This window comes from Asparagus officinalis, chromosome 2 (genome assembly GCF_001876935.1).
Source record: "Asparagus officinalis chromosome 2, Aspof.V1, whole genome shotgun sequence".
In the NCBI taxonomy this organism is placed as follows: Eukaryota; Viridiplantae; Streptophyta; class Magnoliopsida; order Asparagales; family Asparagaceae; genus Asparagus; species Asparagus officinalis.
In genome coordinates this window covers 40,774,825-40,793,946 of record NC_033795.1, presented here as the reverse complement: position 1 = coordinate 40,793,946, position 19,122 = coordinate 40,774,825, and the positions used below count along the sequence as shown (strand labels likewise).

General features: G+C 38.7%; 2 protein-coding genes and 1 pseudogene across 3 annotated transcripts in view; 2 read left to right on the top strand and 1 right to left on the bottom strand.

Annotated features, from left to right (window-relative positions):
- Positions 1-3,415, top strand: part of LOC109830700 (calcium and calcium/calmodulin-dependent serine/threonine-protein kinase-like) — a 7,138-nt gene extending 3,723 nt beyond the window's left edge. Inside the window, exons 5-10 of one of the 2 annotated variants that reach the window (XR_002244395.1) lie at positions 214-324; positions 420-652; positions 1,748-1,955; positions 2,500-2,559; positions 2,648-2,957; positions 3,056-3,415. Coding sequence is in view for 1 of the 2 variants with exons in the window: in XM_020398057.1 (XP_020253646.1) it covers positions 214-324; positions 420-652; positions 1,748-1,955; positions 2,500-2,559; positions 2,648-2,824 (789 nt within the window). In the remaining variant the exon portion in view is untranslated. Of the gene's footprint in view, positions 1-213; positions 325-419; positions 653-1,747; positions 1,956-2,499; positions 2,560-2,647 lie in introns of both variants that reach the window. The other variant, XM_020398057.1, reaches the window with a different exon arrangement.
- LOC109831098 lies at positions 3,984-18,105 on the bottom strand (annotated as a pseudogene).
- On the top strand, positions 13,845-14,468 carry LOC109831099 (uncharacterized mitochondrial protein AtMg00810-like). Its single transcript, XM_020398439.1, has one exon. It carries the CDS (start codon positions 13,845-13,847, stop codon positions 14,466-14,468), a length of 624 nt encoding a protein of 207 aa, XP_020254028.1.

Here is a 19,122-nt window from a genome sequence, read left to right as displayed (position 1 = left end):
AGATGTTTAACTGTTTGCATTATGAGAATTTGGGAACCCAAGTTATGGCATATAAAATTCCTGTCTGGATATGACTTTTCATTTAGTTGTATTTTTTCACTTATTATTCTTCAAGCTTCATACATGCTCCTGTGGATAAGTTCAAACACTAAATCAGGAATTAAAGAAAAGTATTGAGCATGTTTAGCATCTTCCAAATATTTTCAAATGCAGGGTGACTTCAGCTTTGACAATTTGACTTGGAAAACAATTTCTTCATCAGCGAAGGAATTGATTTCTCGACTTCTCTCAGTCGAGCCCTATAAGAGGCCATCCGCAAAAGAAGTATGACCCTGTACTCTATCTACATCATTAAATTTGTACCTTCAACTTCATCAGTTTGTTGTATGCTTATTCTTTTACTTCTAATATGTGAACAGCTTCTGAAGCATCCTTGGGTAATAGGAGATTGTGCTAAGAATGATATCATGGATGCAGAGGTTGTTTCTAGACTTCAAAGTTTCAATGCTCGAAGAAAATTTCGTGCTGCTGCAATAGCCAGTGTGTGGAGTAGTAAGGTTTTCTTGAGGACAAAGAAGTTAAGGAACTTGCTAGGAACTCATGATCTCACCCCAGAGGAGCTTCAGAACCTACGTGTACACTTTAAGAGGATGTGAGTCCTTCAGAATCAAGCTTAAGTCTGTTCTCAGCATGATTGTGGAATAAAGCATACTTCTAGTGTATCTTTATTGGTCGTTGTTCAGTAAAGAGACTTGACTTTTTTACCATGCACGTTTGCGTTGATTTTTTTACCATAATTTACATTATCAACAGTATCCAGTTCCCAAATTCTTTGAAAATGAGTTTGAATTCATTTATCATAATCCTGTTGACCCACGACTTAGTTTTACATACATAACACCTTTCAAGTTAATATATGTTGTTATTATGTTTCTGAAAGTTATTGGTAATATTAAAGTTAGTTATCATAATTCCTTTGCTTCGTATTTTCTCTGGGCCAATTAACTTTCTTTTTAATTTTAGAAAACTTTTTCTGCTGCTCTCAGTTGTTACAAATTCCATTATGTTTCTTGCCACTGTCTTTTGTTCTACCAAATCTTACACGAGCTGTTTAAAGTAGAAATTGCATGTTGTCCTCCGTCTAGGGGAGACCTTTGACGTTCTCATTTAATGTAGAGTTAATTGTGGATAGACCCCCTGTACTATCACCAAATTGCTGATAGACGCCTTGTAGTTCTATTGTTACAGATAGACCACCTGACTTAACTTTTTTTTGACTCTTTTACCCTCATCGTTAGACAAAATGATTTTTTACAAATATACCTTCTGAGGGTAAAGAGTAAAAAAAGCCACTTGTTTTGTGGGCACTTTTTTTCTTTTTTTTTTTCTTTTTTTTTTTTTGGGGGGGGGGGGGACCACCTGACTTAACTTTTTTTTGACTCTTTTACCCTCATCGTTAGACAAAATGATTTTTTACAAATATACCTTCTGAGGGTAAAGAGTAAAAAAAGCCACTTGTTTTGTGGGCACTTTTTTTCTTTTTTTTTTTCTTTTTTTTTTTTTGGGGGGGGGGGGGGGGGGTCTATCCACAAAAATAGAACTGCAAGGGGTTTATCCGCAATTTGGTGACATTACAGGGGTCTATCCCCAATTAAACCCTTTACTATCTTGGTCCTTATCTATAATTATGGATCAAATCATCATTGGTCTCATATACTATTCTAAAAGTAGAAGTTCCCCAGTGCAGATGTGCAAATGGTGACAATGCTACCCTTTCGGAGTTTGAGGAAGTTTTGAGAGCAATTAAGATGGATTCACTAATCCCTCTTGCTCCTCGTGTATTTGACTTGTTTGACAACAACCGGGATGGAACTGTGGACATGAGAGAGATCCTTTGTGGGCTGTCGAGTCTCAGGAACTCACGAGGTGACGAAGCTCTCCAGCTTTGTTTTCAGGTAACCTGAATTATATAATATTTTGAATCATTTGTGGAATGTCCGAATATTACAGGGAAAACAGGCTTTGATTTTGTTGTTTTTGTTGTGTTGATTTGTGTGCAACAGCCAAGTTATTGAAAATTTAAACTTGTCATAACTTTTCCTTGGCCAAATTGAACTTCAGATGTTCTCAGAAAATTGTATACTTAGAACACATTTACATAACTCACGAGTTCATGAATTATTGGCATTCATTACCATTTTCTAGCCTAGATGATAAAATTCACTAGCATTAATATAACACTATGGATTATTGTTTGACAGCATGGGTCTTCATTTGTGGTTGGTTTCCTTTATAATTAGTGAATTTGTTATTATTCTTATCTCGTCATGAACATGTGACTTTTGATTTGCGTATTTTCTGCACATTTTCCCCTCAAATTATAAAATTTATGCCTCAAATGCTATCCCTTAAAGTGAACATGTAAGTAGGTCTGATAAGATTGAAGTCCTATAAAAACAGTTGATCTGATTTTAGTTCTTAAATATGTGATTCTATCAGATGTATGATGCTGACAGATCCGGATGTATCAGTAAGGAGGAACTCGCCGATATGCTTAGAGTATTTCTCACACATAATCTCAACATTTGATTTTATTATGAGTCCTATAAAAGTAGTTGTTAATATGTTTGGCCTGCAAAACCTGCAGGCATTGCCGGAGGAGTGCCTCCCAGCAGACATAACAGAGCCCGGGAAACTGGATGAGATATTTGATCAGATGGATGCCAACAGTGACGGAAAAGTCACTTTCGATGAGTTCAAAGCTGCTATGCAAAGGGATAGCTCTCTCCAAGATGTGGTCCTCTCTTCCCTGAGGCCAGTCTAGACTTTTAGTGAAGTAGGGACTTGATTTTCTTGAAAATTTGCTTCCTGTAGCTATCACTGAGAAGCGAATAAACGTTACACATAGTAGTTTCTGATAATAAAGCTTCATACTGTGATTCATGTATAAGGGAGGAGTAAGTGCAGATAATTTTTGTATACTGCTTGGTTCTGTGCTCTGTGATCTTGAAGTTGGATTAAATGACTAAAAATTTACTTTTTTTCTCTTTTGGAGGAGACATTGAAGAGGGAGATTATTGGGCTGAGAATCTAAGCTCAGGCGATGAACAATTGTGAGGTGTGGGAGAGAAGCTTACCATCAACACTGTGAAACAAAAACAAAAATGATTTTGTGAAGGCTAAAAAGGCTTATGCAAGTTGAGATGTCTGCTCATTTGATGCTACATCAGGAACATAAGATTGTAAATTGTAATCTTTATATTTTCTCTTACAGCTCTCATTTGATGCTACATCAGGAACATAAGATTGTAAATTGTAATCTTTGTATTTTCTCTTTCAGCTCTCTACATTCTGCTCATTTGATGCTGTATCATGAACATAAGATTGTAAATCGTAATTGTCGTATTTTCTCTTACAGCTCTCTACATTTAATCATCAGAAGTTTTTGGACCTCCTCATTGCCAGGGGAAACAACCTACTTGTATCTGTGAGAAAAAGAAAGAAAATAGAATCTCCCACATACATTGTTTCATTGATGATGGTTCAAAACATGAGGCGACTTACTGAACAATTGTATCGGTTATCCTACACATGACAAAAACGTACAACAAAGAAACAATAACAGCTTTCAGTTCGAAAATAGAATTCACCTGATTTATGCTTTTAGTTCCTATTATACAGCAATTTTTGCTCGCTACATCATTGGAAGTCATAGAATGGTGCTCAAATGACATCCTATATCGAATGCACATCACATATTATGTACTGAACATTAGTTTAAATTCCAGTACATCACTCGGGTTCACAGTAGTGCTTATCCATCTCCTCAATAACACAAACGGATCATCCACAAGTATTCATATATCACCATCTTTCATGTGTTTCGAATTGTAACATACCTTATCATATGTCAGCATAACAATGGCAAAATGCGTATAAATCATTGGCAAGTGACCATATGACCATCTTTCACGTGTTTAGAATTATGAAAAGTTGAATACATCAGCATCAAGCACTGCTCCAATAAACAAAATACTTTGTGGAGCAACAAACCTATTGGTATGACTATATTGCAATATGCATGTAGATCTTTATACCACTGCACGATAAGAGGCTTATATAAACAGAGAGATTGAAAAAACCAACTTCCTATTGTATCCTTGTTATGATTAACCTACAAGGTCATACAATCGGACCATTTTGGATCGATGGATTAGACATTAATCAAATGCCTCACATCAGTTCTTTCTCTATAGCATTTCACACACGGGAGTATTAACATTGTCTTTATAAACTCTGCCAACAGCTTCTTAAATTTCAGATAGACTGGATCCTGAACTGCGAGTTGATCATATATAGCTCTACGTCATAGGATACAACTAGTGCTCGGCTCTGTATGTGACGAATTGCAACTTCCATGCCCTTCACGGTGTCCTGACCTGAGGAGCTGAATTGCTTCAGTGATGGATTTGTAACAAAATCTTGGCAGCACTTCTTTTGCTGAACACCAGAGGAGTTTATTGCCTCCATTTGCACATGAAACAAGTAGTAGATTCGTCAGAAATTTTGGAAATGAAAATCCTTAATATGCTCTCAGTTCATGATCGATACATGAAATATATAATTGTCCGGTACATAGAAGAGAAAGGGGATCCATCAATAAGCAAATAGAGAGATTTTGATTAACACTTTTTCCTCTAAGTCCCTTGAACCCAGTCTTCCATCTTTCTTAGAGACCCTCAGCTTGTACCAAGCCCTTAGAAGCAAGACTTAGCAAGAATGGTAAAATTCCAGACAAAAGATTTATCATTCTACCTTCCGGCTATAGTGTTGTCTTTACACCAGAACCCTACCAATAATGGTAAAATTCCAGACAAAAGACTTATCATTCTACCTTCAGGCTATAGTGTTGTCTTTACACCAAAACCCTACGGTGAGATGAAAATCAATGCAAGAGAACCCATGAAGAGAATTTCCTCACCTGCATAGAAGATTATAGTAGGACATTGAGTTTCAAAAACATAGAAGATCAACGAGACACAGATGTGAGTGGAAGAAATAACTGACAATCAACATCATTTATGTTGCATTGTGAGGTAATTAATTGTTGTTATGCTTTCGATATCTATGTTATAAAATGCTAATTATTCCATATATAAAATAAAATAGAAGAGAAACTTGTAGTCACATCCATTATTAATAGTAATACAAACCCTTGTACATGAAAATGCAGGCATGACTCATGTTCGCGCAAAGATGTAAGAAAATCAATTTTGGACAATTTAATCAACTGCGTTATTCAAAGCTCGAGATAGCATTTACAGTGTACATAGTTTCCCATTGCATTGAAAGGCATCTAAGATAAATTTGTAAATCCATGCCATAAACAATATTAGGAAAAACAAACAACTAAACCAAATATCCATAATAGAGACGCATGAGCAAAATGTGTCATATCTCACAATTACTAGATCACAAGCACCCACTGTGCACCACTCTGTAAGGAGCTGAAATTCTAATTATAATTTTAATTACTATTTCAAACAATCTACAGCATGCGTGGGCGCGCACACAAAAGCGTGTGTTCTATATTAATGATAGAAGAGATATGTTTACTCTATAAACATTGAGAGTCTCGCATTTAGAATCTGCTCGTCACTAGATATAACTAGATTTTTGCCAGACCTCTTAAATTTTGAAAAGACTATGTTTAGATAATTTTTTAACAAACCAAAGACAAATGAAACAGAATTCCAACACTTTAAAGGATTGAAAAAGTTCCTTTTTCGGGGTTAATTTTAGCAAACACCCCTCAACGTATGGGGGTGTCGTAGAAAAATCCCTCGACTATTTTAATTCTACTAAACACCCTCAAGTTTGGGTAGTTGTAGATACCCACTCACAACCTTTTTTATTAATGTTGCACGTGACAAGCACATGAATGTAGAACACCAAGACCAAAATAACCCTCATCCGTAAAAAAAATTATCATTTTATTCTTTTTTATTATTTTGGTTAAAAGAACCTCCCTCATGTTTTTCCCTCCCTTCTTCTTCATATCAAAATATACCAGTCGGGTTTTTTTTTACTGAAAGTAGAATTGAGCTTTGCCACGAAGGGTACTTTAGTAATTTAAAATTTTTGGGTAACAATGTTGGCGGATTTTTTGAGGAAAAATGTAAAGATCAGGGACTTTTTTGAGACAACCCAAATTCATGGGGGCTTAATTTGAATTAAAAAAGTTCAGGGGGTTATCTACAATTCCCCAAACTTGAGGGGTTTAGTCGAATTAAAATAGTTGAGAGGAGTTTTCCGCAACACCTCCTATAATTGAGGGGGTTTTCTAAAATTGACCCATTTTTTAATATTATTATACTCCTATATGGAGAAGTAGAATAGACAAGGCTTGTTTATGTTTAATTGTAAGGGTGAACCTCTGCATTTTACAAATCTTCTCCAAAATATAGAAATGATAGAGTCCATTGCTCACTTTAGATGGCAATTTAAATTCGTAACTAAGTAAAGAGACTGATAGTAAGAGTTTTGATAATCCTAAACAGGTAATTAGGTATATCTAAAATTTCCAGAATAATCTTCAAAGTCATGTATAAAAAGAAAGAAAAAATGTTTCTAGACAATAGATGACATAAATAGAACTTCTAGAGGATTTAAAGCGACATTGTTATAACAGTATTAGATATAAAACATGTAAGGTAACATAACTCTCCTGATTCAGATCGCAAACTATAATGAACGTGTAAACTACTCTGAATATTAGTCAAATATATATCACAATTATCAAATTGTGATAAATTTGACATGAGAATGTTTCTGTTGACATATTAGTAATATGTAGGGGGTTATGTGTAAGGTTGTGTTTGTAAGGGCCTATATAAGCCCAAGAGATTTCAGCAATAAATAATTAGGTTTTTAATTCATTATGGTATCAGAGCCAAAACCCTAGCCGCCACCTTCCTCATAACCCTAACCCTAGCCGCCGCCTAGCCTCACGACTCACAGCCACCCCAATTTAGCCGCTGCCAGCTCAGCCCGCGCGCGTGCTGCTGTCCGTCGCGCTGCCTGCTGCTGCTGCCTCGCATGCGCTGCCACTGTTGCTGCTGCGTGCGCGGGGCGCTGGGCGCTGCTGTTGTTCGCTGCTGCTGCTGTTGCCCGCTAAGCCGTTACGCTCCCGCTCGCAGTGCTCCACAAGGTGTGTTGGCCTTCTTGTTTTGATGATGATTTACAAAACAATTTACATCTCATATTGTTTGTCTAGTGTTTGTGTTTCATATTTATTCTAGGCAAATAATATGTTGGAGGATGGATGGAATCGAGCATTCACGATCATATCAAATGGAGGTTAGCGGAATTGTGGAGTGAAGCCTATGCAATTCAAATTAAAGATCCAAGTTCTAGCTTCATCCGTAAGTATACCAAGTTGAGCTACATCGAAGATCTATCAAGCTTGGGTAAATTTAGTTTTAGGTTTTATATTATGTGTGTTAGTACTTTAAGCTCAATCATATACACACATACACGTTTTAGTTTTGTATATATATAGTTATATATACATATATGTTTTAGTTTGATAGTTTTCAAGTTTTAATATGAAACAATTGAATATAATTAAAAAATATATTTTTGTTTCATACTTACATGCATATATATGATTTCATCAATATCAATTTTATTTAGTTCAATAAAATCATATTTACTTTTGAAATGTTTGCAAAATATGTAATTTTGTAAAAATATTGTTTTCTTGGTTTATGGACTTAATAACAATCATACATATCTTTTATTAAGTCTATATAATCATTTTGTAATGTTTCAAAACATGGTTAAGCTAAAATGTCAAAACTCATATGTTTAGATTTTCATGTTTTGGACTATTTTGCAAAATGATGATATTTTTCATTTAGGAGATTTTTTTTAAACCAGTTATTGTAGCATGTTTATTATCATGTCTACAATCATTTCTCAAAGTTTTATATTTTTCTGAATTTATTTGATATTTTTAAATAGGGTTTTAAAATCAAAAAACTGTTTCAAACCTGTTATTTTCTAATATCAGTTTACGGTCGACCGTCACGGTCGACCGCCCTTGAGTCCAGAGACTTAGATTGGTTTTTGATGGCTCGCGGGCGACCTGAATTTATTTGATATTTTTAAATAGGGTTTTAAAATCAAAAAACTGTTTCAAACCTGTTATTTTCTAATATCAGTTTACGGTCGACCGTCACGGTCGCCCGCCCTTGAGTCCAGAGACTTAGATTGGTTTTTGATGGCTCGCGGTCGACCGTGGGGTCGATCAGATGCAGTCTAGAGAGTTTCGCGGTCAACCGCTACGGTCGATCGTCTGTTGTCCAGAGTCGTATTTAGTTTCTGCTATTGCTCGTGGTCGACCGCGAAATTCCCACGATCGACTGCCAATCGCCTAACGGTTATTTTTGTACAGAATCTGATTTCTGATTCTTTGGGCTTTTTGATCTTTTGTTTGGGGATTTGGCTGTTGTTTTCTCTTCCTATATAAACCCACAAACCCCCCACTACCAGAGCAACAATGAGAGTATTTTAAACAAGTTTAAGAAAGTTTTAAACAATGGTTTATATTTAATTTAAGTTTATTTTAAAAGCTTTTAAGCAATTGAGAGTTTAATTTTGTGAAATCAATTTCACAAGAGCTAGAAGAGATCATCACTTGGTGTTTGAGCTTCAAATCATCTCTCTCTCACTCTTGTCATTTATTGGAGAAGTTTTCTAAACTCAATCTAGCTTTACTTTATATTGTTTGATTATTATTCTATTAAGTTAGTATTTATATTTGAGTTTAGTTGATTTAATTTCACTCATTGTTTACACATCCACTTGAGCTTATTGTATTTTCATATATAGTATATTTGGGTTGGTGAGAATTGTAACAATTGAGTATGAGCTTTCATTGAGTTCTTATCTATTGTAGAGAACAAATCATTTATTATATTGTGAGATTATAAAGTTTTCGGTTAGCTAGAAAATCGAGTGTGTAGTGGAGATCTCCTCAAGGTGAGGAGCGGAGACGTAGGTCATGGGGACCGAACTCCATGAATGAAATTATGGGGTGTAAACGTTATTCGGGTGAGCGTAAAAAACCCGGTTGTGATAGTGGATTTCTCTCCGGGAGTGGGGAGCGGAGACGTAGGACGAAAGATCCGAACTCCGTGATCATATCGTTTATTTGTGATTGCATTGGCGCACCTTTCTTATGCTCATATCTTATATCGTCTTTGTATATTGCTTGTTGTTTATATTGCCCACTATCTAGTTTAGATAGTTTACCTTTGTGTTTATTGTATATCCTCGCATATATCTCATAGTATATTTTACCATATAGGATATATCTCTTGTTCATATTGCATATTCTTGCTCATAACATATTGTATATCTCTCTTGTAAGAATAACTTGTTAATTAGTTTTAATTGACATAAAATCGGATTAGATTAGCATAAGACCCTAATCACCCCTCTCTAGGGTCTAACAAGGTGGCGGTGCCGATGATGTGTAGCTTGTTAGATTCCCTCGATATTTTAGTCCTAGAACTAATGAGAGGAAGAGTGTATATCTCACGGTGTTGAGATATATCACTTTCGATTCTTATTTTCTTTGAGAAACGAGAATTTAGTTGAGATCTTACTCTTGTTGTGCAACAGAAGTGTTGTCGAAATTTTCACTACGAACAATAAGGGTTCGAAGAGAAGGAGAACCAGTTGTTGATCTAGATCGATGGAGGAGATCATCAAGAAGTTGAACCCCGCGGAGGTCTCAACTTTGATGCAGTTGATGAAGTTGTCGGCTGGTGAGAGCACAACAAGACTACCGGCGAAGTTGGAACTTCCACTCATCGATCTGAAGCTTGATGGACCGGCTACTTACCTGGGCTAGTCATGGCGGGTGAAATACACCCTTATAGGAAGGAACCTAGAAGGATACTTGACAGGAGAAAAGACAGAGCCGGCTGAGGGCTTGGCGAGAAGAGATGAGTGAAAGTCCACTCATATGTTGGTGTACATATGGCTCCTCAACTCATTGGTCCAATCGATCGTCGCCACTGTGGATGACATTGAGAAGGTGAAGGATGTCTGGGAGAAGTTGAGGAGGACCTATGATGGGGTGGGGAATAACCTGAGGGTGTTCCAGATCAAAGGAGAGATCGACGCCACAGTCCAGGAAGAGAGGACTGTACAGGAGTATGCCACAGAGCTAGAGCGTCTGTGGTTAGATTATGATCACTTCTCACCTCGGGCGAGCTGTAAGGACCCGGAGTGTAATGAGCGAGAGGTCTTTCTATAGGAGAGGACTATGGTGTTTCTCAAGGGGCTGACATCAGAGTTTGCTCAGAGGATTACATTGCTGCTAGCTCAGCCGAAGATTCTCACACTTGAGGAGGCAGTCTCGACCATGATTCAGGAGGAGACTCGTATTAGGCTGCAGGCGGGGACATGTGGATTTTCTGGGTGAAGTCAGTACTGACGGCCTCTAGCAATAGTGGATCCAAGGGGGAGACTCAACAGTGCTACAACTACGGTAAAGTGGGTCATCTAAGGCATGCTTGCACCAAGCCACCCAAGGAAGAAGATTCGGATGGACGTGGACAGTTTAGAGGTCGTGGTCGTGACCGTAGGGGTCGACGAGGTGGAAGAGGAGCAGACAACTGGGCGAATCTGATAGTAGCAGAGGGAGAAGAAGCAGCTGAGCTGGTCTTTACTGAGGAGGATCATGCGCTCCTGGAGATACTCAGGAGGAAGCAGAAAGTAGCAGGAGATGGAGACAGGAGTGAAACTGAGGAGGCATCCACTTCGTTCTTCGCTAAAGGTAACACTACTACTTATGCTCATCCGACCAAAGGTACTGATGACATACATGTTCTTGCTTCTATAGCTCCTGATAGATCATTAGAATGGATAGTCGACTCCGGTGCGTCTCGATATGTGACAGGTAATGCTAGTGAGTTCTCATCATATACTCACCTAGCATCGGCTGATAGTATCCAAACAACTGATGGTACATTTCAGCCAGTGATTGGTAAGGGTACAGTCAATTATACATGTTCTGTAACTTTATCCAATGTTTTGCATGCTTCTTTCTTTCCAGTCAATCTTTTATCCATTAGTGCTATCATACTCCAACTAAAATGTATTGTTTCTTTTGACATTTCTAAGGTGGTCTTCCAGGATAAGGGGACAGGACGGAGACTTGGGACTGGCACATAGAGTAGTGAACTGTGGTACCTGGATCGTGAAGGGCTGGACTCGGCGTTGGTATCAATGGTAGAGAGAGCAAGAGTAGGATCTGAGATAAATGCTGAGAGTGTGTTGATGCTTCATCATCAATGCTTAGGACACTCATTCTTTAATGTTTTAAGTAGGTTGTATCCATCTTTATTTGAAAAATCAAATAAACAAAAACTTGTGTGCGATGCATGTGAGTTTGGAAACCTTACTAGAAGCTCTTATGTTAGTTCTAGTCATAGAAGTTCTCATACATTTGACCTGATACATTCAGATGTTTGGGGGCCTTGTTCCACAAGTACTATGAATGGATACAAGTATTTTGTTACCTTTATTGATTGCTTTTCTCGCGTTACTTGGTTATACTTGATGAAAAATAAGAGTGAAGTGTTTGATTGCTTCCAAAACTTTCATATGTATGTTCAAACTCAATTCGGAGCAGTGATGAAGGTATTGAGGTATGATAATGGGACAGTATACTAAGAGAGTGCTTAGGGAATACTTGTCAGCTCAGGGAATACAGTAACAGACTGCATGCCCATACACACCAGCTCAGAATGGGGTAGCGAAAAAGAAGAACGGACACTTTTTAGAGGTTGCTAGAAACATGATGATCTCCATGAATATCCCAGAAACATTATGGGGGGAAGCAGTGTTGACCGCAGCTCAGCTGATCAACAGAATGCCCTCGATAGTGCTGGATTGGAAGTCTCCATGTGAGACGTTGAAGGGAAATAATGGTGAGATTCTTCCACTGAAGGTGTTTGGCTGTGTGTGCTTTGTGAAGAATAACAGGCCATCCGTCGGGAAGCTTGCCCCTAGAGCGGCGAAATACATCTTTGTGGGATATTCTGCTACTCAGAAGGGATATGTTTGCTGGAGTCCGGTGGAGAAGAGACTGTTTGTGAGCATGGATGTACATTTTCGAGAACTCGAGCTATATTACACCCGGGAGGTAACTTCATCCGTTGGTGACTCGCCCGATATTGGAAGTATGAGGCGAGAGGGGGAGAATGATGAGAGACAGGTGAACAATGTGGAGAATAATATGGAGAAATTGATTTCTCTATCGATTCCTTAGGAGGAAGAATTTATTGAGGAGGAGCAGGAGAATGAAGAAGAAGAGGAGAATAAGACAAGAGGTGTTAGGCCCACGGTTCAGGAGGAGCTACTTACCTATAGTAGGAAGGGGAAGCAAACTGTAGGAACAGTACCTACAGTGTCACTAGTGCCAAGTCCCTTGCTAACGCATTCCCCGACCCCTGAGACACCTACACCACCATCAGATTCCTCCCAAGGTGATATCATTCCTCTCATTACTCCTCCCACACCAATTTCAGTACGGAGGACTACTCGCAGTAATACGAAAAATCCTCCCGATAAATATGGTTAGGATCTTGTCCAGTTTGTATCATATTCTAACATCTCTACTGCACATAGGGCATTCATTGCATCATTGGATTCTGTTACTGTACCTAACAATTGGCAGGTTGCTAAGAAGGATCCAAAGTGAAAAATGACTATGCACGAGAAGCTAGGGGCTCTTGAGAATAATGTTACATTAAACGCTGGGCGCTTCTAGGCGTCGGACTTGGCGCCCAGCGCTTAGTCGCCTAGGCGGGCGCCTAAGCGGTTTCTGGGTATTTTTTTTCTTTCTTCATTTAAGTAGTGATCTATGAGATTTTGCTGAAGATCGGAGGAGGTAGTGAATGTGTTCATATTTGGAGGTTAATAGAGTTTGGAGGACGTGTAGGCTACGACACAAAATCACAATCAAGACCTACAGGGTGCAATACACGTAAGTAGACAATGCTCCCCTAAACGCTCGTAAAATCTAGGTGGGCAGCCTAAATACCGCCTAGGTGCTAAGCGCTAGTTAGGCGGTCTAGGTACCGTCTAGACCTAGGCGTACGCCTAAGCAGACTAAGCGTAAGTTTTTTAAAACAGTGCTTGAGAAGAACCGTACTTGAGAGTTAGTAAGACTACCAGAAGGAAAGAGAGCAGTTAGATGCAAGTGAGTCTTCACTATGAAGCAGAACCTAGATGGACAAGTTGAGCACTACAAGGCTTTTCTAGTGGCAAAAAGGTATAATCAGACATATGGCATCGACTATGATGAGACTTTTGCACCGGTGACGAAGATGAGCATTGTTCAGACCTTGATCTCTCTGGTAGTAAATGGTGAATGGAAGTTACACCAACTAAATGTGAAGAATGTATTTCTTCATGAAGATCTAGTGGAAGAGGTATACATGGAGATACCACCAGGATTCGACACAGATCAGACAGTGAACAAGGTCTCCAGATTGAAGAAGTCTCTCTATGGGCTGAAGCAGTCTCCCCATTCTTGATTCGACGGATTCAGAAGGGCTATGATAGGTATGGGGTACCAACAGATTAACGCCGATCATACCGTGTTCTTTCGACGGAATGGAGGTCACATTATCATGCTTGCGGTATATGTAGATGATATGATTATTACAGGGGATGATGAGAAGGAGATTGCCCAACTCAAAGTGAGACTGGGTAAGGAATTCAAGGTGAAAGATCTTGGCTTGCTTCGATACTTTCTTAGAATGAAGATAGCTCGAGGAGCGGAGGGGATTGTCCTCTCCCAAAGGAAGTATGCACTAGATCTTCTCAAAGAGACAGGGATATTAGGGTGCAAACCTGTAACTATACCGATCGACCAGAAGTTCAAGCTGGGGGCTGAGGCTAGAGAACCAGTTGATCGTAATAGATACCAGAGGCTGGTGGGCAGGTTGATCTATTTGAGTCACACACATTCCGATATCTCCTTTGCAGTAATCGTGGTGGGCCGCTACATGTATGATCCGAGGAAAGATCATATAAATGCAGTGTATCAGATTCTGAGGTATTTAAAGAGTGCCCCCGGAAAAGGGCTGATATTCAGGAAGAATGAACATGTGAGCATTAAGGGTTACTGTGACTCTGATTGGGCTAGTTGTGCTGATGATAGGAGGTCCACCTTAGGATACTGTATCTTTATAGGAGGCAACTTGGTCTCGTGGAAGAGCAAGAAACAGTCAGTGATGGCTAGATCGATAGCTGAGGCAGAGTATAGAGCTATGACCTTAGGAGTTGCAGAGTTGTTGTGGCTGAAGAGTATCCTAGTAGAGCTGAAGCTAGATCAAAGAGCCAAAGCTGGATCAAAGAGCCAAGATGAAGCTATGGTGTGATAACAAGTCAGCCATCAGTATCGCCAACAACCCAGTGCAGTATGATAGAACCAAATACATCGAGATCGATAGGTTCTTCATCAAAGAGAAGTTGGATAGTGGACTACTAGAGTTAAGTCATGTTCCAACTAAGGATCGGACAGTAGACTGTCTGACTAAGAGACTTAGTCCGGTAGATATGATTAGAGGATGTGACAAGATGGACTTAGTGGATATATTTCGCCCATCTTGAAGAGGAGTGTTGACATATTAGTAATATGTAGGGGGTTATGTGTAAGGTTGTGTTTGTAGGGGCCTATATAAGCCCAAGAGATTTCAGCAATAAATAATTAGGTTTTTCAATTCATTAGTTTCATATAACAATTACTTGTTAAAACACTTAAATTCATCTACATGACAACTAATTTTCTTAGGTAAAAGGTAACCAATTGACTACAAATGAATAATCTTCCCACATAACAAGTGCATACTTTACTCAAGTGTCATTCTACCCTTTTGGGGTAGTGGGTTTGTTGTTTGGAGGTTGGGGTGGTTTATTTATTTATTCATTTATTTATTTATTTATTTTTAGGGGGGGGGGGTTAGGGGGACCACTTGATACCTTACCATCATCAGATAATGTTAGGATCTAATGTGTTCGTGTTAGTGGCATCTTTCTAAGAGGCTTTCTCTTTGCACAATCATGGCTAAGGAAATACCAAGGAGTAAAAATTTATCTAATCAATATAAAATTAATAACTATTAGCAAGTGTATGACAAGAAACCATCTAGCCACACCTTAGAAGTGTCAACAATGAAATATTAGCTAACTGAATAATAGAAGTCATGAACCATGAGGCAACTTATGTAGATTACAAAGACTACATCTCCATAGAAAATAATGAAATATTAACTTTAAGACTATACTAAAAGAAACCACACAATGAAGAGGTATATGATAAGAAAAATAAACAAAAAAAAATCCAAAATACTTAATAGCCAGCTTACCGCGAAGAAAAATGCAGAGACCATAATGCTCTTTGATCTGAGACACAGCTACCTATTACTCCAATATAAATCATAAATGTTCCAATGTATCATGCAACTTTGGTACTCGTCGTCGAAACAATGGTTCAAGCCGAAAAGATGGAACACCTTTTATCCACCTCTTATCATCGTACATTTCATTCCAAGCCTGAACTATCCCATCAATCTTGAAACCGAGACCTGCAATGAGAAAAAGCATAATAAAGACCTTATCTCACCAAATTGGAAGCCATCAGCACTATAGAAAGCCTGAACTAAATTAATTCAACGACTATTTTCTAACTGCGTTAGCACTTCAAATAGAAATAATTAATAAAAAGATACCGGTCTCCAGGCCACTAATGAGACTGAATGTCATAGCTCGATCTTCAACATGAACTCCTCTAGATATCAGACTCCGTTTACCACTAGGCCAGGCTCAGTGACAGTAAACTAATTGCGTGTTTGTGTGTGTGTGTATAACTTCAGAGTTTTGTGTAGTGGTAGGGTATATTGATATGGTAGAAGAGTAACCTGCATTCAGATCCCAAGAGCTACATATTTAATGTTGGTTAAAGAAAATGATACCTCTACCTAAGTCCAGGTTTCACCCCCACTAGATGTAAAACTATAACTCTCTCCATAACTTCAGAGTTTTATAGCAGCGACATTGTCCTTTGACATCAATATTAAATATACAATATTATAGCACAAAAAGGTAGGCATTACCTTCTTGGTTCGTTTCATTGGCGATATGGTTCTTGATCATAACAGCAAGATCCGTCGGTGAAGCCCCTGCTTGTTCGAGCTTCTCAACAGATGTCATCAGACAATCCTTCCATACTAGAAGACCTAACTTGAACTCCACCACTGATCGTTCATAAAGCATAGTTCCCCACAAGAGGTTAATTTGAGATCTCATGTTTGAAGCTTGTTCAGAAGCTTCTTCATTCGACACATCCTTAAAAAACCCATCCAAACCCATTTTCTTCAAGAGATCTCTCTCCTTGTTTGGCTTCGAAAGATTCATAATTCTTTGGCCCTCAATCTCCTCCCACATCTCCGTACCCTTCTCCATATTATCCTCGGCATGGTTGAAAAGCTCCAGAACTTCTGTCGAAGGCCAACTATCCAAATCTACCTCACTTCCTATAGCATAATACCAAGAAAGCTTTGCTTGCTCAAACTGTTGTTGCCCGAGTGCAAGTAGACCTTCATAAAAGTCCGGCTTGAACTTTAAAGCCCCTTCATATCTCTTTCCAGCTTTAACATACTCTTCTCGAGCCCATGAATGAGCTTCCTTAACTTGCTGAAGTACCGATTCCTTGGAAGTGTCTTCCGACAAAAACAACCTCTTTCTAGCTCGAGATATGTGCACGTTTCCCCAATTGAACAAGGCGACAGCTGTCATCTCCTGAAACTTCTCCTCTGCAGTTTTGAATATTTCTTAAGCTTCTTCACTAGTAGTAGCATCTTCAATAGCCTCAGAGTAGAGCTTCATCCCAAGCTCATGAAGATCTAAACATGCATCAGAATTGATACCTACATGATTCTTGAACAATCGAGCAAACTGAATTATCCAGTTATCAATGCAAGGTGAAGGACCCTCGGCCTCGGAATATTTCATGCTCCCACTATCAGAAAAGCTGAAGAAATTCTGGTCAGGTTTTCTTGCTGTTTCTGGTACTTTTGCTCCCTCCTCAGACATAAATGACTCGTGCTCCATATTATTATTATTTACTTCTACAATGTAGAGCCTCATCGAGCCCTGTGGATCTGCAGACTCTTCGGCCCATCTCAACTCTTCTGTTGTGGTTATCGTGATCAAGTCACCTTCCTTATCCTTATACTTGACAAATATAGCTTTCAATCTTGGAAATCTATTTCGAACAACCTCCTTCACTTGCATTATGCTACAACATTCAGGTAATTGAACACACCTTATATCCTCTCCAAATACCAATTTCACAATTTTCATTGGCTTCTCCTTCTTAAAGCTCTTTATTTCGGAGAAAACCTTATCCTCTACCTTGTGACTCTTCTTTCTCTTACTCTTCTCCTTTACCGTCTTCTCACTCACAATTGGAATTTGGAGAGGAGGTACCATCTCTTTATCATCCAACATGATCCCCTTCTTCTCCATTTCCAACTTGATCCTCTCCAATATCTCCAGCGCCGTGATATTGTTTGGCTCAAGAGCCAATACAGAATCAATATCTTTACAGGCAGACTCAAAGCGGTTCAAAGCCTCATAACACCGAGCCCTCTTTAATAAGGCTTTAGAATAATTAGAGGAGGCCTCGAGGGCCAAATTGCACTCGTTGATTGCTTGTCGAAATTCTGAGGGGACCATATGCATATAGCAAGCAGCAAGGTTGCTACGGAGATAGGCAATATTTGTGTGATTCTTCGGGAGGAGTTTGATGGCTTTCTCATAGAGTACAACGGCTCCTTCATAATCTCTCTTTTGGAAAATCTTGTTGCCCTCTTCTTTCATGTCTTGGGACATGTCAATGAAGATGGTGGTGTCTTCGTCGAACATCTTGGGGCTACTGTTGTGCTTTATATTAGTGGAATCAGTTGATTTGCCATTTACAGAGCCCTTCTTCTTCTTGGTTGTGGGCTTCCCCATTTCTATAAAATGCGCCAATTGTAGATTTCAAAAGTTGATGTAAATGGAAGGAAACATATTGGAGAAACAGATAGAGATATTTTGAAACTTACCGGCGACAGAGGTGGAGGATTGTCAACGGGTAGCTCCTATAATATGGTTGCTTAATTTTTTTTTAAAAAAAAGCTAGCCGCTGAAGGGGTTTCTTGAGAGAAGAAGATGGAAACAATGGTAAAGAGAGAGGTGTAGAACTATTGTACATCCTACAATCACCTACCAATATAGTTCGCGGTTATAGGAATTGAGTGAAAATAGAAAATGTATTGAGTGGATGAAAGTGAAGGAAAGAAACAAAAGCATCGAAAGAATAGATATAAATGGCATGATTTGAAACCAAAGTGTCCTTCCTCAAGAAAGAAAAAAGAGCAATACATAGGAAAAATATAATACCTTACACCTCATTTTCACACATTAGCATGTTCCTCATAAGAATTTAGTCAGGTGTAACTGCAAACTTAAAAGATACATCGAGACCAATTCATGATTTTTATCCCATGTTTCTGTTTTACATAATACCCATACCCTGCAACTATATATCAGAAACACACGTGACAATGTTACTAACTTTTGCACAATCATCTCTTATTTAGCTTCCTCTTTTTTTTTCTTTTTTGGGAAATATTGTAGAATCCACAAAAACAATGGAGTGTTCCCATGAAATAACCCTAAACTTTTTTATTCCAATAAACTCCCTGAACTTTGGGCTATCGCAAATAACCAACTGCCCCCCTCTCCCCCCCTAAAAAAAGCTTATATAACTTTCCCGACATACCCCAAACAGTGTTAGTGTGCAATTTCAAATTACCCAAATAACCCCAGCATAAAACATAAAACTAAGGATATATGGATTTTTTTCATTACTAAACGACATTTAGGTCAATTTGATATGAGGGCGGTTAGGCCTGTCCATTTGGGCCCAAGGCCTAGGCTCGGTCCGGGCATGGCTAGAAAATCCGAGCTTATCCGGGCTCCAAGCCC